This window comes from Anabrus simplex, chromosome 8 (assembly GCF_040414725.1).
Source record: "Anabrus simplex isolate iqAnaSimp1 chromosome 8, ASM4041472v1, whole genome shotgun sequence".
NCBI lineage: Eukaryota > Metazoa > Arthropoda > Insecta > Orthoptera > Tettigoniidae > Anabrus > Anabrus simplex.
The window spans coordinates 225,523,005-225,547,782 of NC_090272.1; the positions used below are offsets into that span (position 1 = coordinate 225,523,005).

At 39.1% G+C, this 24,778-nt stretch overlaps 1 protein-coding gene across 1 annotated transcript in view; it reads left to right on the forward strand.

Moving 5' to 3' along the window:
- The first annotated feature begins 2,232 nt into the window (after positions 1-2,232).
- Positions 2,233-24,778, forward strand: part of LOC136879384 (polycystin-1-like protein 2) — a 421,935-nt gene continuing 399,389 nt past the window's right edge. Inside the window, exons 1-3 of the mRNA XM_068229099.1 lie at positions 2,233-2,382; positions 7,629-7,848; positions 12,280-12,451. Of these exons, the coding sequence (XP_068085200.1) occupies positions 2,233-2,382; positions 7,629-7,848; positions 12,280-12,451 (542 nt within the window). The remainder of the gene's footprint in view (positions 2,383-7,628; positions 7,849-12,279; positions 12,452-24,778) is intronic.

The following is a 24,778-nucleotide window of genomic DNA, read 5'->3' on the forward strand; positions in this document are numbered from 1 at the left end:
TTGGTCTCCCTCTACTTCTCTTACCCTCCATAACAGAGTCCATTATTCTCCTCGGTAACCTATCCTCCTCCATTCACCTCACATGACCCCATCACCAAAGCCGGTTTATGCGTACAGCTTCATCCATTGAGTTCATTCCTAAATTAGCCTTTATCTCCTCATTCCGAGTACCCTCCTGCCATTGTTCCCACCTGTTTGTACCAGCAATCATTCTTGCTACTTTCATGTCTGTTACTTCTAACTTATGAATAAGATATCCTGAGTCCACCCAGCTTTTGCTCCCGTAAAGCAAAGTTGGTCTGAAAACAGACCGATGTAAGGATAGTTTCGTCTGGGAGCTGACTTCCTTCTTACAGAATACTGCTGATCGCAACTGCGAGCTCACTGCATTAGCTTTACTACACCTTGATTCAATCTCGCTTACTATATTACCATCCTGGGAAAAAATGCAACCTAAATACTTGAAATTATCGACCTGTTCTAGCTTTGTATCACCAATCTGACTTCAAGTTCCAAGATATTAGACTGCAGGCTTTTGGCACAGTCTGCCATTAAGACCAAGTCGTCAGCATAGGCCAAACTGCTTACTACATTTCCACCTAACTGAATCCCTCCCTGCCATTTTATACCTTTCAGCATATGATCCATATAAACTACAAACAGCAAAGGTGAAAGATTACAGATTGTCTAACTCCTATAAGTACCCTGAACCAAGAACTCCTAAAAAGGCCAAAACATGCAGGGAAAAAGAATGATTATTCAGAATCGTTAAGCCATAAAACGAATATTTGCAAAGTTTGAAGAGTGTAACCAGCTTATTTAATAACTTGCATGTGCATGGAGATCTGGGCTCTACTCATTACAGATGACAGAGAGATCAAAGAAGAATGGAAGAATTATTTTTATAAGCTGTTAAATGTGAATGATATCACAAACATTCCATTAGATAGATTAGTTAATGATGGAAGGATGGAAGGCACTATAACAGATCTGACATGGAATGATATAGAATATGCATGGAAATACATCAAAACAGGAAAATTTCCAGGCACTGATGAAGTGTGTGGTGAAATGATCAGGTCTATGAGTGATGCAGGAAAATAGTGGATGTATAGACATTTTTACAAGAAATGGAAGGATGGGCAGATACCAGCAGATTGGAAAAAAGGTATCATCATTCCACTCTTTAAGAGAGGTGACAGGAAGAAATGTTCCAATTACAGAGGAATTACATTAACTTCCCAAATGGGAAAGCTGTATGAAAAGATTTTAGAAAGAAAAATAAGACAAGTGATAGAATTAAAGTTATCAGAGGAACAATATGGATTCCTGAAAGGCAGATCAACAGTTGATCTAATATTTGGACTGCGTCAGCTAATGGAGAAGTATTATGAACATAATAAGGTCCTTTGGTTGGCCTTCCTGGATATCAAAAAGGCCTTTGATGCTGAAAACAGGGACGAAGTCTGGGAAGTGCTGAGAAACAGTGGAATCAATAATGACAATGAAACTAATTGAAAATTTATATGAAGACATCAGTAGTCGCGTCAAAACACCAGCAGGAATGATGGAACCCTTTAGAATACCTACGGGCCTAAGATAAGGTGGAGTTCTGTCACCTCTTCTCTTCATTACTGTGATGAATGAGATTCAACAACAAGTATGCCAAAACGTTGGTGCAACAAAATGAAAGTCATGCTATTTGCTGAGGAACTTCAGGATCAGATCAATGCATGGACAGTAACAGCTAAAGGATATGGCCTAAGATTCACTCAGGAAAAAAGTGAAGTGTTGGTTATGCAGAGAAATGGTCAACCTGAAGGTTACATTGAAATAGAGGGTAAACAACTCAAGATGTCCAACAAATTCAGATATCTAGGAAGCATGATATCAGCAACAAACTCCACTGCAGAGGAACTTACCAGCAGGATTCATGCTGGAGGAACATTCTATAGAGTTGTCCGAGACCTAATATGGAACCCAAAAGTACCATTGAAATGAAAGCGAGCAATTTATCTAACTTATTACATGCCAATTTTTTCATATGGGAGTGAGACCTGGACCATGAGGAAAAAGGATGAAGCAAGGATTCAGGCAGCTGAAATGAGATTCATCCAAGCAATGGTTGGCAAAACAAGACGAGAGGATCCTGATCGCATATCCAGCAAAATGCATGATCTGCAGTTAAAATATTCAAGACCAAGAGGGCGGCCAAGAATGTGATATACAAACATGGTAAAAAATGACACTCAGCAACGAGGAGGGGACTGGGACAATATTGAAGAAGGAGAAAAGTACAAAGACAGAAGTTGGTGGAGGGGCTTCATTCAAATTACAAATTCGCCGAACCGTCGTATAGATGGAACGACGTGGGATATGCATGTATGTACTTTACACTTTCAGTATCATCCGCTCAGCTGGGCATTTAAATCCACATGTCAGCATTTGAGATGCCAGAATTTTGTCCCACAGGAGTTCTTAGTTCTAAAAATAAATACGGGTCCTTCAAGGTTACATGTATGTATACGTGACTAACAGGAAGAAAAAAATGTTCTTTTATCATGTGTCTTCAGCCCACTGACCTTTGCGAAGGCTCTACAAAATATATGGACCAAATATCTATACAGTTTCTTTGTGCCAGCACTTAAACACCTTAACTGATCAAAAGCCCTGCCCATGAAGGTCTCGCTAAAATCCCTTAACCCTTTCACTCCGGTTGAAATTATCTGGGAGTTTACGTATTTCAACCGCCTCCCTGATGATTCTGAGGTGATATTGTTTTATGAGGGCAAGAACATCCACTCCTTGGAATGTGACATCATGACCAGGTTTTACAACATGATCAGCAGTGGCTGATTTATAAGGTTGGATTGACTTGGAAAGAAGACTGAAGTCATGCTGACCATTAAAAGGCGGAAGCTGGAATACTTCGGCCATATAATGCGGAATGATAAGTACAGAATCCTGCAGCTTGCTATACAAGGAAGAATAGAAGGATGTAGGAGTCCTGGTAGAAGACGAACTCTATGGATGAAGAACCTCGTAGACTGGTATGGGTTGGACACAATGTCTCTGTTCCGTGTCGCTGCATCCAAATTCAAGATCGCCATGTTGACCACCAACCTTCGCTAGAAGATGGCACATTAAGAAGAAGAAGAGTCTGATACACTGCAATACAGGCTACAACCTTGGTGAATCATTGCTACCTATTATCAGAACCATCAGAAAGTGATGCTTTACTGCTGCCATTCCTTGTTTCCAGCATTTCAGGGCACCATTTTAAGTTCTTTGTTGCTTTTTGCTAGCAACCATTGATGTATCTTGTTTCTATTTTGTAACTTTGTCAGTCACACAGCACACGATAAACAATAATAATAATAATAATAATAATAATAATAATAATAATAATAATAATAATAATAATAATAATAAATTTTAAGAATTAGTAAGTATTAAACACCTTTAAAGAAAATACAATGCACACAAGGTTCATAGACAAGAAACTGCGAGAAAAAAAGATGATCAGGTTAACCAACATGACAACTACGGTAAGGATGTGGAAGTGGCGTGAGAGCCGTATGAGGTCCATGTGAATGTATGGTGTTGTGGTAACAGAGAGGTACACGATAATCACTTGAAACTTTAAATTTACTGAATTAACAAAATGAAGAAATCAGTCAATCAGTCAATACTGATCTGCATTTAGGGCAGTCACCCAGGTGGCAGATTCCCTATCCGTTGTTTTCCCAGCCTTTTTTAAATGATTTCAATGACATCGGAAATTTATTGAACATCTACCTTGATAAGTTATTCCAATCCCTAACTCCCCTTCCTATAAATGAATATTTGCCCCAGTTTGTCCTCTTGAATTCCAACTTTATCTTCATACTGTGATCTTTCCTACTTTTATAAACGCCACTCAAACTTATTCGTCTACTAATGTCATTCCACGCCATCTCTGCGCTGACAGCTCGGAACATACCACTTAGTCGAGCAGCTCTTCTTCCACGAGGTTCCTGGATACATCTAGCATCCATACTGTTCTGGAAGGCCCAGAGCAGGTATATAAGGAGAGGAGTAACTTGGAGTGACAGTCAGTCAGTGAGAGATGGAGTTAGTGAGTAAGAGTGAGTGGGAGCGAGATTGAGTTCGCTGGAGCGCAGTTAGTGATGCCCTGGGAGAATGCAGCCTGATGGAGCATCTGCCTATTGCACCCAAGGGCTCGTTCCTGTTTCCCTGATGTCGTGTGTGTATGTCCCTTGAGGCTGGCTGCTGGAGGAGAACCTGGAGTGTTCTGGAACAGCACGAAGGGAACACTGGGTGCTGACGTGTGCGGACTGCGAACGGGGTTCGACGGATTGAGTGAACAGCGGATACTATCCCGACCTGCGAGACTGACGTGTAGGCTGTGGACCGTGACAGCACTAGCGAGTCTGACTGAGTGGCTGAGTGAGTGTAGTGTACATAATCGATGACTGTGTGTGTGTGTGTGTGTGCGTGCGTGCGTGTGCGTGTGTGTGTGTGTGTGTAAGAGAGAGAGAGCGCGAACCGTGTGAGTGTACTTGCATAAGTTGTAATCTCGGCTATCATCTGTGTGTGTGCGTAAATCTGTAATTGTAGTGCTAAGTTAATAAATCTTAGAAATAGGTTGCTACCAGGTTCTGTACTAATTTATTTATTTATTTATTTACCTACCCCGCCAACACGTTACAATATTGTGATCTTTCCTACTTTTAAAGACACCAGTCAAACTTATTCATCTACTAATGTCATTCCACGCCATTTCTCCGCTGACAGCTCGGAACATGCCACTCACGTTACAATTCTCATGTTAGGTCCCTATTGAAATATACATAAATAAAAAGTATGTTACAAGTGTTATTATTTTTTATATCCACCTATTACACTTGTAACATACTATGTATTTACATGCCACTCAGTCGAGCAGCTCGTCTCCTTTCTCCCAGTTCTTCCCAGCCCAAAGTTTGCAACAATTTTGTAACGCTACTCTTTTGTCGGAAATCACCCAGAAAAGTTACAAAATAATTAACAACAAAATAAACCAGTTAAACAGTAAGTGGAAATTAGAGAAATGAATGTGCCAGGAGACATGAAGTTCATACCAGTGACATTTAAAGTTATAAAAACAGTTACAGATGATGGCAATTTAAAATTACATTTAGGTAATCAAAATGGAGAGAACATTACTGTATATGGTATACAAGTTTGCGTAGTACATTATTGAATGAAGAAAAAAATAAAACTTGATGCAGGGGTTAAGTTAACTTTCTCCCATACCTAAAATACTTCTAGTATGGAGCAGAGGATAAATTACCATACATTGAGCGATTCAGATCTATGGGAGGCAATCCCGGAGTAAATTTAAGTTTACATATCAATTACAAAAACTTAAACCAAGGGAAGGGATTGCTAAATTTACATTTAAATTACAATATTCTTGAACAAACGAAAAGGGAATTGCCTCCAAAAATAGGATGACTAGTTAAAAAACTAAGTCATTTCGAGGAACAAATTGGTGAATATGGACACTGAGGGAAAACTCCAGCACATTAAGTAAAATTTACATTTAAAGTTAAAGTCTAAAAACAGAAATAGCGCTTACCCCAGAGGCTGGTATCCCCATGACATGATAGATGACAAACGCGTCTGTTCCCTAAGCTCATCAGCAATCAAAGACGCAGGAAACTTGCTTTGCTCTCATGAGGAGCCCGAAGCCAGAAACAGTCCAATCACCAGGTGACCATTGGGGCAATTGCATTACTCCCGACTTTCACATTCACCAATTAAAAACATTTTTATTCCGACCAATAGCAATTCACCAGATTTCTGCTGGGGAAGTTTGAGATCATTCTGTTACGACACAGCAAATTTAGTCACCAAAAACGATACGTGGCAGTATGGCAGTACACACTGCCTCAAAATTTACGTACTCAAGTTTTAAAACACACAGCTACACAGTTAGTTAAATACCAAAATTTCTTCAAACATAATTTTGTATGGTTCCAGAAAAGATTTTCAGTATAAACTGTCCATTAATGTCCATGATTTCCGAAAAAGAATTCTTCTAAAACAGAAGTTTTATACAGACAATTTTGAAAATGTTCACAAGTTCAAAATCAGGTAAAACAGTACATGATATTCTCAAAATAAAATGAAAAGATTTTGATGACTTCTTGCTGTCCCAACTAAGGTCACACATTTTCTCTTTTCTCCTGTTGAAGAAAGGCAAGGTATCTTTTGAAATGCGCATTGAGTGTGTTTATATACTTTATTACGTGGCATAATCCCAAATATATTACATCATGAATATTTACACAGGCCATGAAAGTCTAAATGATAATCTACAGTACTTTTAAACTCTGCTTGTCCTCTTTAATGTCACAAGCTAGTTGCGAATGGTAGAGCAGAGGGTGACAAGTGAGCCACCTTCTGATCATGTCTCCATACTCGCTATGCTGGAGTGAAAGGGTTAACAGTACTAAATGTGTTAACATCTTTTCAGCATAAGTACTGAACACGACCTAATAAGCTGAAAATTTATTTTGAATACATAATAACACAACCCTTTTCATTTCTTCACCGGGCAAGTTGGCCATGCTGTTCTGGGCTCACAGCTTTGAGCTTGCATCCAAGAGAGAGTGGGTTCGAACTCCACTGTCAGCAGCCCTTAAGATGGTTTTCCATGGTTTCCCATTTTCACACCAGGCAAATGCTGAGGCTGTACCTTAATTAAGGCCACAGCTGCTTCCTTCCTGCTCCTACACCTTTCGTATCCCATTGTCGCCGTAAGACCTGTCTGTGTCTGCGACGTAAAGCAAAATTGTAAAAAAAAATAATAATAATTTCTTCAAATGCTGTGATGGTAATATGGAATAAATAATACAGTTGGGTTTGTAACTTTTGTCCTGTTCCTCGCTGATGAAGTGCCTTTACATCAGAAGATTTACAGCCATGTTTGACAGATGGAGGGTGCTGTTACTCTTCTAGAAGTCCTGTTATTACAGCATCTCTGAAGTCAGAAGCATTAGTTTTTTTTTTGTTTTTTTTTTTTTTTGGTTATGGACCACATTATATAGCAGGCTTATTCCTGTCTTTACTAGTGCAGTTTCAATGAGAAAATACAAGTCCTGATAGTTCTCAATTTTCTTGTGGACCTGTGCATATTTCATACACAGCTGAACAAACTTCCCAACATCATTCATTTTATGGCTATAAATTACAACCAATTTTGGTCTTTCTGTGATAACATGACCAATTGGACCCTTCTCTGATCTCTTCCAAACCTGCATAGTCTCTGAAGAGTGAAAGGTTGAAAGCATGTTTACTGAACTAGTATCTTACCATGCCCATGCAAGCATAACTTTTTAGATGGGAGACTCCAAAGCTCGCATCTTTGATTTCGACAGTATTCTTAGCACATACCCAAGAGATGCATAAACATGTATGTATTATTAACTGCCACTTTGTTAACAGTGTTAGTATAAGCAGAAGTGGGTAAACACCATATCGAATGCTGCAGTGTGACAACAGGTGTTGACTGCCGCAGCAGAAGAGTTTGAGGTCTAATACTGAACAATTGGCTCTATATTGTTGGTCTGTTATTTCAGTGTTATTTTGATATTTTCCCTGAATCACTGATCATCCGTATGGTTGGGGGCGAGGCACGAGCTGTTGGGAAAGATCAGGACATCAAAGTGGATGCCAGTGCCAGTCATGATCCCAATGAGGCTGATAATAACCAGCATCATCTTGCCTTCAAATGGACCTGCGATGTCAAACCTCCATCAACTGAATTCTGTAAAGGGAAGAATGATGTCATCTCTACAGGTAAGTTCTTGTAAAGCAATACATACATTTCTGTCTGAGCTGAGAGTATAATCCTCGTATGTGGCAGAAGTTGACTTACTATACTCCTCATTTCTATAATCACCAGTGATTTTGTGTGATATTCTGTGCCTGTGTATTATTGCTGATACAATTAATTCCTTGAAGTTTTAACTACAAATGTCACTTTTCTTTCTTTCTTTCTTTTTTTTTTTTTTGCATTAAAGTACTTCACATTTACTGTCTCATTGATTGTTTCCAATGTGTACTAAATTATTACTAATATAACAAGAATGCAGTGTCTGTCCATACAATTTTTGTTGTGATTTTCAGAGAGTTGAAAGTATATATGATATGGAGACAATATCTACCATTTTTAAAAGTTCTGTCTGTCTGTCTGTCTGTCTGTCTGTCTGTCTGTCCGTCCGTCCGTCCATCATTTTGTTTTGATTGATTAATCACAAAAACTCCTAGTCCAATTTTTAAGAAACCTGCCAATATAATACCCCTCTCCCATAATCTTGGAAACTAAAGATTAGGGAGATGGTAGTGGTTATTGTAATCTTTCCTTTTGATACATGCACTTTTAACAATAATTTTGTACCATATAGCGTAGTTGAAAAATATGCACGAGAGAAGTCAGGAACACAGCATTAGGATAATGATCAAAATTTAACACTAAACTTGTAAGTGATTAAAAATTGAACATAGAAGGAATGACTGGAAGGATATGAAGGGCACTATTGTAAAGAAATCAAACCTCATGGACGTGCTATAGATTCTACTGATACCCTGGAAACATGAACCTCCAAAGTGAAGGTCACTGTTCCTTCATACTATGTCTGGCACCTCAAGTGAGTCTTAGTAAGAAACTGCCAAGAAACATGCAGACTAACTGGAATAGGATGGTGATTTAATTATTTGCTATAACTGTAATCTACATACTTAATTGCACTAAACTTCAGCAAAGTTGTGCTGTCTAAGTTGCCTTAGACACATTTCCATTTCTAACTAGGATGTACCAATTCTTTCTCTACCATCAATGTACTTCCCCCACATTCCCCTAATAATATTGAATAACTTTGTAATTCTTCCCAGATGCATCCACTCTCTCTAGTATACAACAGACTTTCATTTTCAGATTTCCTCATATCATCTTCATTCTTAAATTTTTCTCATACTTCACTTTTCTCTAAACATTCTTCCCAGAAGTGTGCCAAACCCATTTCTTTCGAAAATAGTAAACATTTATTTTCATCTGTATTTTGTCTATAGGCTGTACTTTTGTGTATCACCATATTATACCCACCCATTTCACTTTTTGCCTTATTATCTTTGTCCTCATTCTCCCAATTACATTGCAAAATTCTCTGTTTTCTCTTATTTTTGCACTGTGAAGCAACCCAGTATCAGAGTGGAGACATGCAGAATTTTTCAGCACTTGGGTTTATCTCAATCTGTTAAGCGGGAGCTGAGGAATAACATTATTAACCTCGAGAATACCACTTCTTACAGGGAAGCGAGTTCAGTGTCTTCACTCACAGGCCACTGAAACCATGCCCTGGGCCACTGTTGGTTTCTTCTTACAATAGCAAATGTGTTTGCTACTTCTTTGCTTCTGATTGCTATGTAGACTACATCAGTGGGGGAATTTGGAGTAGTTTACTTACGTTTATTGAGAACATCATGTTCCTCTGGCTCTTTCAGGTCAAAGTAGAGAATGCTTTTTCTCAATATTACATTCAAGGGATCTGTACTGAGTGTCATGCTGATCACAATCGTCATTAATGGCATAGTTCCTGCTTCTGGTTCTGCAGTCATTCCATCACTGTATGTAGATGATTTAGCTCTATATTTCAGCTTCAGAAGGATGGTGATTGCTGAGATGCAGCTACAGCAAGCTATTAACCAAGTTGACAGAAGGGCCCTGCAACATGGTTTCCAATTTTCAATGGTAAAAACCTCACTTGTACATTTCTATCAACATTAGCTTGTGCATCCTGTACCAGAGCTCCACTTGTGAAACAGTGTCTCACCAGCAGTAGTCACCTGCAAGTTCCTGGGTCTCCATGTTGATAAGAGACATACGTGACAGCCAGATGCCCATCAGTTGAAGGTTGAGGACATGTTTCGACCACTTAGTGGTCCTCTTCAAGAACGTTTATTTGTGCTTATTGTCAATGTTTTTCTTTTCAGTTCTTTATTTATACAGCTGAAGAGGACCACTAAGTGGTCGAAACATGTCCTGTAAGTTTTATTCAATTTTGCCTGAGGCATTAATAAAGTATCGATTAGGTGGTTATTTATACTTACTTCTTGATTAAACATCGATACGGTCATGAAATGGACAACTTGTACTACCAAAGGATGATAAAATCTGGTATTCATTTAGTGTATGGCTTTTATTGTCAGGAGTGTACGCAGACATGTTTGGCTTGCCAGGTGCAGGTCTTTCTGTTTGATTGCCATGGGCAAGCTGCGCATCACGGTATGAGATATAATAGCATGTGGCCTCCAAAGAGGCCCGATGCAAGTATTGCGAGTTGACACCCTATAGGTGACCTGTGTGTATGTGAGGATGGTGCTCTAGCTATTACAAATTCTGATGTTGAAGACAGCATACGCACACAATTATGGGTGATGAGTCTTGTGCCATATGTAGATTATTCCTTGGAGTTCAGTGAATCTTCTAAATGGAATCCACCCTTCTAATTTCACAAAATATTGTCTAAAAACACAAAATGCTATCTGCTTGCACTTGTTAGTAAATAAACATGGCTGATGAAAAATGAAATGTCGTATGGCTTTTAGTGCCGGGATATCCCAGGACGGGTTCAGCTCGCCAGGTGCAGGTCTTTCTATTTTACTCCCGTAGGTGACCTGCGCATCGTGATGAGGATAAGATGATGATGAAGACAACACATGCACCCAGACCCCGTGCCATTGGAATTAACCAATTAAGGTTAAAATCCCCGACCCAGCCGGGAATCGAACCCGGGATCCTCTGAACCGAAGGCCAGTACGCTGACCATTCAGCCAATGAGTCGGACATGGCTGATTATGTAGATATTGTAAAGTAGTTAGAAAGTGATAATGAGAATGATTTTTCTTTAGGGACCTCCAACAGATAGGAAGAGGCATCCTTCTAGGACCTGCAAAGTGTGCAAGGTTCATAAAATAAGGTCTGAAGTGAGGTGGCTATGTGAAAAATGTGGTGTTCCACTTCAACTGGAGAACTGCTTCAAAAAATATCACATGATGATTCACTACTGAAGACTGAAAAAGAGTTAACGAACAGTTAGGCGTTGATCTGTGATGTATATAGCTTTATAAAAATGCCACTTTTTGACCAATTTTCAATAAACAAAATTAAAGCATAATTCTCGAAAATAAATAGTTTTCTGTCCCTGCAGGTTAGACTATTAGTCAGGTTCCAATGGGTGAACAGCGCCATATGCCCTCATTCCATATGGACACTGTAAATAGGTATGAAATTTAATCCAGGCTTTTGCCATACAATCTAGTGCTTAGAAATTATATTCCACCACCTCTGCTATCCTGCTGGTGGGACTCAAATTGACTAACCACGTTGTTATACCATATAGACTTGATACCTTAACAGTCATGACCACCAGGTGGGCAGGGTATCTGGTGGATAGTGGAATGTAAGGGAGAAATCAAGATATAGGAACACACAATGTTAGGTCATCATCAGAAGATGGAACAATAAAAAAATTGTTGACAAAGAAAAGAAAAATACAGAAGGGTAAGAATTATCTGCGCTTCATACTCTGCTCTCTCCTCACCAGTCCTGTTTATATTTCCTTCATTTCTTCTCAGTTCCAATGAGATTATTACTGCTTGAACTGGAACAGTAGAAAGAGGAGAATATGATAAACATGAAAACACATAATGGCAGGGACAGTCTCTATATACACGTTCCTAGTCCCACATTGACCTATCATGTTGTTCATCTAATCTGTTCCTATTCATGTTCCTCCCTTCCCTTTATATGACACCGAACGAGTTGTTCGTGCAGTTAGCAGCACACAGCTGCCAGCTTGCATTCGGGAGATAGTGGGTTTGAACCCCACTGCCATCAGCCCTAGTTTTCTATGGTTTCCCATTTTCACACCAGGAAAATGATGGCACTGTGCCTCAATTAAGGCCATGGCTGCTTCCTTCCCACTCCTAGCCCTTTGTTATCCCATCGTCACCATAAGACCTATCTGTGTCCGTGCGACATAATGCAACTTGTACTTGTCTTTACGTGACTTGATTTTTTGGTCCCTTTTTGATAATTGTTTACCAAATATTATATGTACTACTAGTTGTATTTTTACTATAACAGTGAAATATTGACATCCCTTTCAAAGTTGCAATTCATGATGGCTATAAGGCTGTTGAATCAGATATGTCATATTATTGTTTCAGAGAAAATTCTTATAGTTCCAAAGAAGTACTTAGAGATTGGTCAGGAGTACAAATTTAATCTTGAACTGTCTTCAAAACTTGTAGTACGTAATCCAATGTTTGCGACTAAACCTGAGGAGATGGTACAGACTGTGACTGTGATCAAAGGGAACCCTCCAAAATTGGACATAGAGTGAGTATATTATATCTTTGAATTCTCATAATTTATAGTCTTGTGAATGCATGATACACTCTCCACAATTTGGGATAGAACCATCTATGCATTCCATGGTCCAATTGAAAGCATGGCAAGATCCCTAAACAAAGTTAATATTGATGTATTTAATTGCTTGTTGTTGAATTTGAGAAATCATTTTCATGATATCCATAGGTGATTACTATTGTTCTTGGAACAATAAACACCAATTTATTCAAGCTCAATTTTTATTTTTAAGATTATCTTATTAATTAGCCATCAGGATAGTTATTATATCTGAGAATTGATTTGTTTGTACTATTTATGTACTAATTATACAATACAAGACCTAATTTGTCCAAGTCATGATCATGGTATCTGTACCCACATATCACTGTAGCTATGTTGTGAAGATTGCAGCAAGGCTGAGTATCTCAGATGGTAGAGTTATGGCTTTCTGACTCCAAATTGGTAGCTTCGATCCTAGCTCAGTTTGTTACTCAATTATGCCAGTCTTGTGTTGGTACACCGGCCCCGCGGTGTAGGGGTAGCGTGCCATCCTCTTACACGGAGGTTCCGGGTTCGATTCCCAGCCAGGTAAGAGATTTTTACCTGCACCTGAGGGCTGGTTCGAAATCCACTCAGCCTATGTGAATACAATTGAGGAGCTATCTGGTGGTGAGGTGGTGACCTCAGTCTAGAAAGCCAAGAATAACGCCCGGGAGAAACCGTCTTGCTGACCACATGACACCTCATATTCTGCAGGCCTTCGGGCTGAGCAGCGGTTGCTTAGTAGGCCATGGCCCTTCGGGACCAATGTGCAATGGTGTTTGAGGGGGAGTTGTGTTGGTAGATTTACTGGCACATAAAGGAACTCCTGTGGGACAAAGTTCTGGCACCTTGGTGTCAATGAAAACTGCAAAACTATTTGGCAGGACATAAAACCAATATTATTATTATTATTATTATTATTATTATTATTATTATTATTATTATTATTATTATTATTGTATGTATGATCATTCCTCAGCCCTAAGGCTGGTTGGATCCTCAACAGCTCTGCCATCAGCTGAAGGGTTTGTTCTAGGGCCCTTACTGTTCGTCTTGCATATTAATGACATATCTTCCACACTTCAGTATTGCAACTACACTTATATTCTGATGTTCTGCAGATATACAAACACACCATGATAAACAATTTACATGAAACCGTTCAGCATATTAATTCGGATATTGAAAGGCTTACTGCCTATGCTAAAAACAACCACTTAATCTTAATCCTCATAAAACACAAAGTATTCTCATAGGAAACTCTAAATTATTACATGTAATAAGCAATATCAATCCTCCTCCAGTCATAATCAATGGCATTGCTGTACCATACCTTAAAAATGTTGACAAAGATAGCTATCCACTGTTGGCATCTTTTCTTGCTGTATTGAAGGATGGTCTTCAGATTTTGTATCTGTTCAGCACAAGACATTGGAGTTCTGAACCCTGCTTGTCGACTTTCAGAAGGCATATGACTCCGTGGATAGAATCACACTCTTCAACACCTTAAGAGAACTGGGACTAAATGAAAAAATTAAGAGAATGGTGCAAGCACCCTGCACAACACCACTTCCAAAGTTAAGTTTAGAGGTCAATTATCAGAGAGCTTCACAATCAAAACAGAGGTGAGGCAAGGAGATGGTATCTCATGCATATTATTTAACAGTGTCCTGGAAAAGATCATAAGAGAATGGACCAGGTCATTACCTGAGAACACCGGATTAAGGATGGGGTTTAAAGCAGACAGTTTGAGGATTCCATGCCTGGCCTTTGCTGATGACCTTACTTTATTAGCAAACAACATGCATGAGGCCACTATGTAGCTTCAAATACTACACTGCTATAGCAGCTAAAGCAGGTCTCTTGATCAACACTGGAAAGACCGAGTTTATCACCAACATCAAAGGGTACATTCATCACGACTCTAGTACGAGACTTTCCCTTATATTCTATATCCTTGGGACTCCATGGCATCTTCATCTAGGAACCTAGTCTCTTGTAAGGCTGCAATGCTGATGTTCTTGTCTTTCAGGACTTCAAGGGTGTGTTTAAGTTTCCCCGTCTTGATCAGGGAGTTAATATTGATCGTAGCTAGGTATGTGATGTTCCTTTTTCTTTTAGTTCTGACTGGGTCATAGGTCATAGGTCATAGGTCCCCCAGAATCTGACGACCTATATGCCCCGTCATGAACGTGGGTGGATTGGTTACCACGTGGGGATCTAGCATTATTGTTTTCGTACCTCATGTTTGATGCAGTCTATCACACAAGTGTTTATAGTTGGTCACCCAAAAGTGACGAGTTGTTGACTATCAAGGTTGTAAGCCTTGAAGCCTCCAGCACTGATCGGCTCACTGACCCAGCTTCCCTCTGGGATTGGTTACCCAAACCTTCCACTGGGTTGCTCAGCTTAACAGGGACACCTCTTGTGGGTTATGTGCTGGAGTTGGAGTGAAAGAGGCTAGTTGGATTCTCTTGCTGAATCTAATATATTATGTTGCAGATATCAGGCAATGATGCATTTCACTCCCATTTGCCTGGAGCCACAAGGACTCCTCCCAGGTTAATTCCTGGGACCTATTTATTTGTTTGTTTGTTTGTTTGTTTGTTTGTTTGTTTGGTTGGTTGGTTGGTTGGTTGGTTGGTTGGTTGGTTGGTTGGTTGGTTGGTTGGTTGGTTGTTTGTTTGTTTTACATTTTATGGCGTTCATTGGACCACTTTAGTCAATTATACAATGGATTTTTTATTTTCTCTCAGCCCAGTACTTCTTCATCCTCTCGGACCTTGATTTTCTCTCCTCGCCTGAAATCACTCTTCCCATGGTTTGTCTGTTGATCTTGGCCTGTAGTCTGGCGTTTATGTTTTTGAGTGTCTTTATTTTGCAAGTCTTGTTTTTAAAATCCTCTACTGTGATTTGTAGTTCCTTCATAATTATCTTCTTTGATTTCTGTAATCCACTTAATATTACTCTTACTGTTCCATAGTTTTTCTATTATTATCCTGCTGATTCTGTTTCTGGGTGTTTTAATTAGGTGACCAAAGTATGAGATTCCTTTTTCTTTTTTTTCTGATAGTGCTCATTACCAGTTCTATTTCTTTGTAGACTGTTTCTTTAGAGTCTGGTCTCCAGTGTCCATTTTCTGGGTATTTTTTTTATAATGCTTTAATTTTGTGGCTATTGAGAGGTCTTTTTTTATTGTATGTGTCCTTGCTAACATAAAGAGCTTTGGTTAATTTGTTTATTCTATTATGCCATGTTTGCTTTTGGTTAAGGTTGTGTGTTATAGTTTCACCTAAGTATTTTAATTTGTCAATGATTTTGATTTCCTTTCTCTTACTTTGATTTTCTCTGCGAGTGGTGGGTCGGTTAACATGATTTCTGTTTTCTCAAAGGATATTTTGAGGCCAATTTTTTGTGATATTTCCTGCAGTGATTTAATTTGTTGTCGAGTTACCTGAACATTGTTAGATAGGAGAGTAAGGTCATCAACAAATCCCAGACAATTTAAGGTTATGTTGTCTTTTGATCTTCCAATTTTGATGTTTTTTGGGTTATCCTTATACCGGGCGAGTTGGCCGTGCGCGTAGAGGCGCGCAACTGTGAAGCTTGCATCCGGGAGATAGTAGGTTCGAATCCCACTATCGGCAGCCCTGAAAATGGTTTTCCGTGGTTTCCCATTTTCACACCAGGCAAATGCTGGGGCTGTACCTTAATTAAGGCCACGGCCGCTTCCTTCCAACTCCTAGGCCTTTCCTATCCCATCGTCGCCATAAGACCTATCTGTGTCGGTGCGACGTAAAACCCATAGCAAAAAAAAAAATCCTTATACCATTCCCTCATTATATATTCCAAAGCACAGTTGAATAGCAGTGGTGACAAACAATCTCCATGTCTTAAACCAGTTTTTATGAGGAATGGCTCAGAAAATTCCCGTCTGAACTTGACTTTTGATTGTGTGTTGGTTAAGGTGAGTTCAATCAGTTTGATTAGTTTTGGGTGCAGTCCAAAATTTCTTAATATTTTCAATATTGAAGGTCTATGAATACAGTCATGTGCCTTCTTAAAGTCTACAAATGTTATTGTGAGAGGTTCGTTTTGTTTTCTGAAATATGCCATATGGTAACTAATTTTAATGTGATGATTCGTTTTGCACAGCTTCTCTAAGATCTGAAGCCTCCTTGGTATTCAGCCAATTCTTGCTCTGATTGTTCTTTAATTCTGCCATACAGGATTCTAGCAAATATTTTGTATGTACAGTCCAAGAGAGATATACTTCTGTAGTTATCTGGATTGCTCTCATCTCCTTTTTTGTAAAGTGAGTGAATGATAGCTGTTGTCCAGTGTTTGGGAAAATGTTCTGTTGTCCATATTCTCGATAGAGTCATGTGTAGGGAGATTCAAACTGTGCCACTGGCATATTCCACATTTCTGTAACAACTTGACCTTCCCCTCTTGTTTTGTAGTTTTTCATCTCCTCGACTGTTGTTTCCACCTCTTGGAATGTTGGGGGGGTTTAGGTATTCAGGGTTTTTTTTATTTTTTTTTTTTATTTTTTTTTTTTACTGTGGTGTCTGTGTTAATTTTTGAAAGTTCTTCAGACTCTTCACAGTTCAAAAGTTTATTGAATGGAGCTGTCTTTTAGGTGGCTACACATCGAATCCAATGTAGCCTTCTTCTGCTTTCTTGCTGGGCAGAACGGTGGAATTCTTTTACTAATCGACTTTCAAAGGTATCAGCCTAGAGTGGAGCAAGCTCCGATTTACAACTATGGTTGTTAACCACAGAGGAATTCCGATTTAGTTCACCTTCTGGAAATCTCCAATTTCCCAGAGGCTATCCAGCTGAACCATGGGGAGGCGCGAACCGGAAATTATATGAAGATGTTTAGTTTGAAGAATTTAATTTTCAGTTCTGGAATTAATTAAGCCTAGTATTATTATTATTATCATCATCATCATCATCATCATCATCATCATCATCATCATTACCAGCGTACTGGTAGACCGAAGAGATTGCTGAACTGAGAAAGAATTGTCTGCGACTTCGACGCAGGGCTCAGAGGATGAGAGGCAGTCAAGAAAATACCTCAGACACAGCGGAGTACAAGTCAGCGAAGAAGGAACTCCGTAATGCAATCAGAAAAAGTAAAGCCGATAAATGGTGGGCACTGGCTAAAGAAGTAGAAGATGATCCATGGGGACAAGGCTATAAGATTGTCATGAAGAAACTCGGGACATTTTCAACCCCGAGTGCGGATCCGCAAACAATTAAACAAATTGTGGATACACTATTCCCAGATCATCCAGAGAGGATTGACTGTGACGACGAGAAAGAACTGGATGATATACCCCTCTTCACTGTAGAAGAGCTGAATAGAGCTATTAGCTCTCTTAGAAACAAGACAACTCCAGGACCAGATGGTATACCTACAGAAGTGCTAAAGATAATATCAGAACTTTGTCCAAAACTGTTGCTGAATATGTACAATCATTGCCTGCAAACGGGTGTTTTTAGTCCCCGATGGAAAATGGCTCATTTGGTTCTGATCAGCAAAGGAAAACTTGGGGGTTATAGACCTTTATGTATGCTGGACACAGCTGGAAAAGGTCTGGAGAAACTTCTGCAGTCCAGAATCCTCTCAGCAGTTCAACTAGCAGGGGATCTATCTGTTCGCCAACATGGATTTTGGAGAGGACACTCGACGCTAGATGCAGTCTGGGAAGTGATGAATACAGCAGAAAGGGCACAAATGGGCAACCATCATTCCTGTAAATTGACACTTCTTGTGACCCTGGATGTGAAAAATGCCTTCAATTCGGCAAGATGGAGCGACATGTTGGTAGCTCTTGAAGAAACTTTCAAGCTACCACAATATCTTATGTGCATAATGAGAGATTACTTCAAAGATCGCACTCTGTTGTATGATACGGAAGATGGAGAAAAGACAAAGCGTCTGAAGGCTGGTGCAGCGCAGGGATCGATCCTTGGTCCAGATCTCTGGAACATAATGTATGATGGCTTGTTACGTTTGGAGATGCCAGAGGACACGAAGCTTGTGGGCTACGCTGATGATGTGGCCGCCTTGATAGTAGCTCGTAATGTTGAAATGGCTCAAATTAAACTGAACCAGGTGATGCGGCGCATAAAAGAATGGATGATGAGCCATAGTCTAACATTAGCCGAACACAAAACGGAGATAGTTCTTCTGACGAGGAAAAGGATCGAAACTCTGGTACCAATGACTGTTGGAGAGTTACTTGCATTCTTAATTCATCAATACGGACAATGAAGCTGATAGATTATAGTGTTGGAGAGTTAGTGATAGAAACATCAGCGAGCACAAAATATCTAGGAGTGACACTTGACTCCAAGCTCACATTCTGGAATCATATTCAGAGAGCGACAGACAAGGCAGTAAAATACATGACTGCACTTAGCAGTCTAATGGGAAATATTAAAGGTCCGAAATCCAGTAAACGACGTCTTGTCATTATCAAATTAAATTATTATAATTAATGAACCACCTTTCCAATACACAAAATCCTTATATTTAGGATGAAACCATTTAATCACAAATTGGACATGTTTCACTCAACTTTGTGAGCATCATCAGCAATAGTTAACATAAATCATTGGTGGGTCAGGGCCCTGATCCTGGTGTATATCACAAAAGAATGTCTAATATACATTGATAAAAATATATAAATTTAACACTTTAAAAATAATCAATAAGATTATTTATGTCTATTAAAACAAAAATTTTAATCATTTGCTTGGTATTGGAGAAGGATAGCTGCCGTACAACGGAGAGCGGCTTTACGTATTGCATGTGCATACCGCACGGTTTCCGAACCTGCAGTCCTCATGGTGGCAGCAATAGCCCCAATAGACCTACTCGCATTCCGTTTTACATTTTAAACAATTTGAATGATTAAAATGTTTGTTTTAATAGACATAAATAATCTTATTGATTATTTTTAAAGTGTTAAATTTATATATTTTTATCAATGTATATTAGACATTCTTTTGTGATATACACCAGGATCAGGGCCCTGACCCACCAATGATTTATGTTAACTAATGCTGATGATGCTCACAAAGTTGAGTGAAACATGTCCAATTTGTGATTAAATGGTTTCATCCTAAATATAAGGATTTTGTGTATTGGAAAGGTGGTTCATTAATTATAATAATTTGATACTCTGAACTCCAATACGGTTGGAAAATGAGATTTATAACTTGTAACGTCTTCTCATGTCGACGGTTCAGTCAGTGCTCCTATACGGCTCTGAAATCTGGGCTGAATCCTTGAGATTTGCTTGGTATTGGAGAAGGATAGCTGCCGTACAACGGAGAGCGGCTTTACGTATTGCATGTGCATACCGCACGGTTTCCGAACCTGCAGTCCTCACGGTGGCAGCAATAGCCCCAATAGACCTACTCGCATTGGAGTGGCATGAAATCTGGCGTACCAAAGGAGAGCTGGGAAAGAAATGTGCAAAGAAGCGTGCCTTCAGTCAACTGATGAGGCGATGGCAATTCAGATGGGAAAGTGACCCTCGAGGCAAATGGACCAAGCGACTGATACCACGCTTGGATATCTGGGTTGAAAGGGCCCATGGTGAAGTAAATTACTACCTCACGCAACTTCTAACAGGACATGGATATTTCCGGAAATTCCTGCATAAATTGGGCAGAGCGAGTGACGCAGCATGCATATACTGTGATGACATTGACAATGTATTTCACACCTTTTTTGTATGCGGCCATTGGACGATTCAGAGAAGATGTGTGGAAACTGAACTAGGAGAATTGACAACAGATAATATTATTTCGGTGATGTTGCGAAATCAAGAATCCTGGGATTGCGTGGCAGTGCATGTGGAGGACATCCTTCGTCAGAAGAAGAAGGATTTGGAAGCATACGAACATTCGTAAAGGAGAAATGAAGAAAGAAGACGTCTGAAAGACAAAGCATGATATCACCCTGAAGTAATGCGAGAGCGGTTCTGGGGTGATGACACACATCGTGGGAAAAGGGTGTGTGGATTTTAGTGGGTAAGAATCCCACACACTTGTGGAGTGCAGACCCTTCACAAGTGTCTTTTGAAGATTTTCCACAATCCCTCGTAAAAAAATTATTATTATTATTATTATTATTATTATTATTATTATTATTATTATTATTATTATTATTATTATTATTATTATTATTATTATTATTATTATTATTATTATTATTATTATTATTATTAAATTTACTGCCAGGTAAGTAGGTTACACATAATAGTGACATAACCAAGTAGTTGGTGTGTGTTTCTGAGGGCAAATACAGCATCATTTGTTGTCTTTCCTGACCTAAACCCAAAATGATGAAGAGATACAAGTCTCTTCCGTTAGTCTCTCCTTGATGACTCTCTCCCAGTCTTACATAGCATGGCACAGTAGTTTTGTCCCTCAGTAATTAGCACATTCTTTTGCATCCCCTTTGTTTTTATATATGGGATAATAATGATCTCTCTCAATCCTTAGGAATTTTCCCATTAAACATGATTTTGTTGAAAAGGTCTGTAAATCACTAAACTCCTCCAACCTTTGTGCTCTTCCAAACTTTGGAGCAGAGATCATCTAGACCCAGGGCCTTTCTATATCTTCATTCTTTCCATAGTGTTTTGGCATTTCCAAAAGATACTGGATGCATAAGACCTAGATTGATTGAGAATTCTTCACAGGATAGATAGTCTGGAATTCTCTTCATTGCGCAGTTCTTGAAAATACAAATTTCCAGCAGATCTTGACTTCATCTTCTGTTGTCAAGACAGAGTTTTGCTTGTCCTTAATGCCTGTAATGTATGCAGTGTACTTCTCTGTCCTTTCCCTTAGTTTTGCCAGTCTCAAGATCTCCTTTTCTCTTTGTTTTGTTTCTAGAAATGCATACAAAATTTCATATACATCATCTCTGCCTTCTTGGCTTCTGTTTTGGCCTCATGGTATTTTAGGTGATCTTGTGAATCTTCAAATATTTGCCATGTGTTGAAATAGGTCTTCTTCCTTTTAACTACAAATTGGACTTCTGTATCTACCTTCATCATCAAAACATCCATTTGTCAAAATTCTTCTGTGAGAGTTTCTATCAGTTCCTGCTGTAATCTCCTCCACTTAGTTCTTATCGCCACCTTTTGTCTCCTTCTAATTTATTACCAAGTATCTTGATGTCAGGAGTAAGTAGTTGATGTTGGGATTACCTTACAATTCTTGACGAAGTGGAAAGGATGGTAAATAAACTCCATTGTCATAAAGGAGCAGGAATAGATGAAATTAGACCTGAAATGGTGAAGTGTAGTGGGGAGGCAGGAATGAAATGGCATCATAGAATAATAAGATTAGCATGGAGTGTTGGTAAGGTACCTCTAGATTGGACAAAAGCAATAATTGCACCTATCTATAAGTAAGGGAACAGGAGGGATTGCAACAACTATCGAGGTCTCATTGATTAGTGTACCAGGCAAAGTAATCACTGGCATCTTGGAAGGGAGGGTGCGAACAGCCGTTGAGAGATCAGTCAATCAATCAATACTGATCTGCATTTAGGGCAGTCGCCCAGGTGGCAGATTCCCTATCTGTTGTTTTCCTAGCCTTTTCTTAAATGATTTCAAAGTAATTGGAAATTTGAGAGGAAATTGGATGAAAACCAGTCTGGTTTCAGACCACAGAGAGGCTGTCAGGATCAGATTTTCAGTATGCGCCAGATAATTGAAAAATACTACGAGGGGAATATACAGTTGTGTTCATGTTTCGTACATCTAGAGAAAGCATATGAAGACTACCGAAGGAGAAAATGTTAGCCGTACTGGGGGATTATGGGATTAAGGGCAGATTATTAAAAGCACTCAAAGGCATTTATGTTGACAATTGGGCTTCAGTGAGAATTGATGGTAGGATGAGTTCTTGGTTCAGGATACTTACAGGTTTAGACAAGGCTGTAATCTTTCACCTTTGTTGTTCGTAGTTTACATGGATCATCTGCTGAAAGGTATAAAGTGGCAGAGAGAGATTCAATTAGGTGGAAAAGTAGTAAGCAGTCTGGCCTATGCTGATGGCTTGCTCTTAATAGCAAATTGTACTGAAAGCCTGCTGTCTAATATCTTGCCACTTGAAAATGGGTGCAATGAGTATGGTATGAAAATTAGCCTTTCAGAGACTAAATTGATGTCAGTAGGTAAGAAATCTGAGGGAATTGAATGTCAAATTGGTGATACAAAACTGCAACAGGTAGATAATTTCAAGTATGTAGGATGTGCGTTCTCCCAGGATGGTATTATCGTGAGATTGAATCAAGGTGTAGTAAAGCTGAGGCGGTGAGCTCGCAGTTGCGATCAACAGTATTCTGTAAGAAGGAAGTCAGCTCCTGGACAAAATTATCTTTACATCGGTCTGTTTTCAGACCAACTTTGCTTTACGGGAGCGAAAGCTGGGTGGACTCAGGATATCTTATTCATAAGTTAAAAGTAACAGACATGAGAGTTGTGAGAATGATTGCTGGTACAAACAGGTGGGAACAATGGCAGGAGGGTACTGGGAATTAGGATATAAAGGCTAAGTTAGGAATAAACTCGATGGATGAAGCTGTACGCATAAACCAGCTTCGGAGGTGAGGCGAATGGAGGAGGATAGGTTACCTAGGAGAATAATGGACTCTTATGGAGGGTAAAAGAAGTAGAGGGAGACCAAGACAATGATGGTTAGACTCAGTTTCTAACGATTTAACCCTCCTCAAGTGGCAAGCGCCTGATATCAGGCGTTTTATGTGTTTGCCCAGTGGCAACGCCTGATATCAGGCGTTTTGACATGCTCTTGATTTTATTTCGATAATCTTATTATTATTCATCGAAATGTGCTAATTACGAATCAATTGAAGGAGAAATGATCAGCCATAATCATGAAATAGTTTGTATAATAACATCTTACACTAATCTAGTGTAAATCGTTGCCAAAGTACCGTCATAATTCCGCTGTCTTTTGCTAGCTGCTACATACTCGGCGGCCGGCCACACGAATGTCTCAGCTGAGCCAGCTATATTTAGTCGCCAGTTTTCCTTCTGATATCAATCTGAAGTGTTGATATGCACTCATCTCAGCAATACTGAATCATTTCCTCACAGGAACAGTGAATAAATCTTCAAAGGGACTGTCTCAGATTGTTTTAGGTACAAAACTTGAACCTAGGCAAATCGTTTACTTTAGGCAAGGTGACGTTCTACTGGTTGCTTATAAAGAGACGAAAACAAGGAAACCAGTCTATTGTCTCACAACGGGATGTTACACTGAGGGAAATGAGGGGTTGAAAACACTACTGATTCATAAGTACAATAACTTCATGGGAGGTGTAGATAATAAAGGTAAGTGCATTTTCCATGCCACTTGTTCCAGACCCACTAGAAGGTACTGGAAGCAGTTTTTTCAAATCTTCTAGATATAACATTATTTGACACATACGTCCTGTACATAAAGAACACTGATAAGTCTTTAGCAAGATGAGACTTCATGATCACTATAGTTAGGAGATTGCTAAATGAACAGTTCCCAACTCCAGTTGTGAGGCCAACAGGTCATGCAGGAGGCCCCTCTCATGCTCTCGAAATATTGCCACAGAATAACAATCGCCTATGTGTTGTGTGCTTGAAAGTATAGAAAAAGAAGAAGAAGTCTATATTCTGGTGTCGAGGATGTAATGGTGGTATTCACCAGGGGTGTTATAAACTAGTGCACTTCTGGAGGCCTCACAATCATGGAGTAAAAAGAAAGACCCACCCAAGTGACTGTGAGTGAAATGTACAAGTGGTAGCATACAATCGTTGTATATATTGTTGTATAATTTTTCCAGCTAAGAACAGTATTATAAACTATATACTGGTACGCACCTATTTACTAAGAACTGGTGCTTCTTTTGTATATGTCATTTTTTAAATTTACCCAAATATAGACATTTTATATATAGCAAAACTTTTGCAAAAATAAATAATATAAACAAATTCAACATATTTTTTGTCTTACACTTTGTGGATGATAAATAACAGCTTTAGTATCATCATCATATTATTCCTTGTACTTTTGAGGATAAAAGGGTGTGCTGTTTATGTATGTATAACAAGTCAACGATTTTTAACACAATTTATACTAAGAGTCTGCAACACCGGTAAAATATCGCTGCCATTACAGGATAAATGACCGCCACTTCGAGGGTTAAAGATAAGAGGTATAGAACTAAATGAG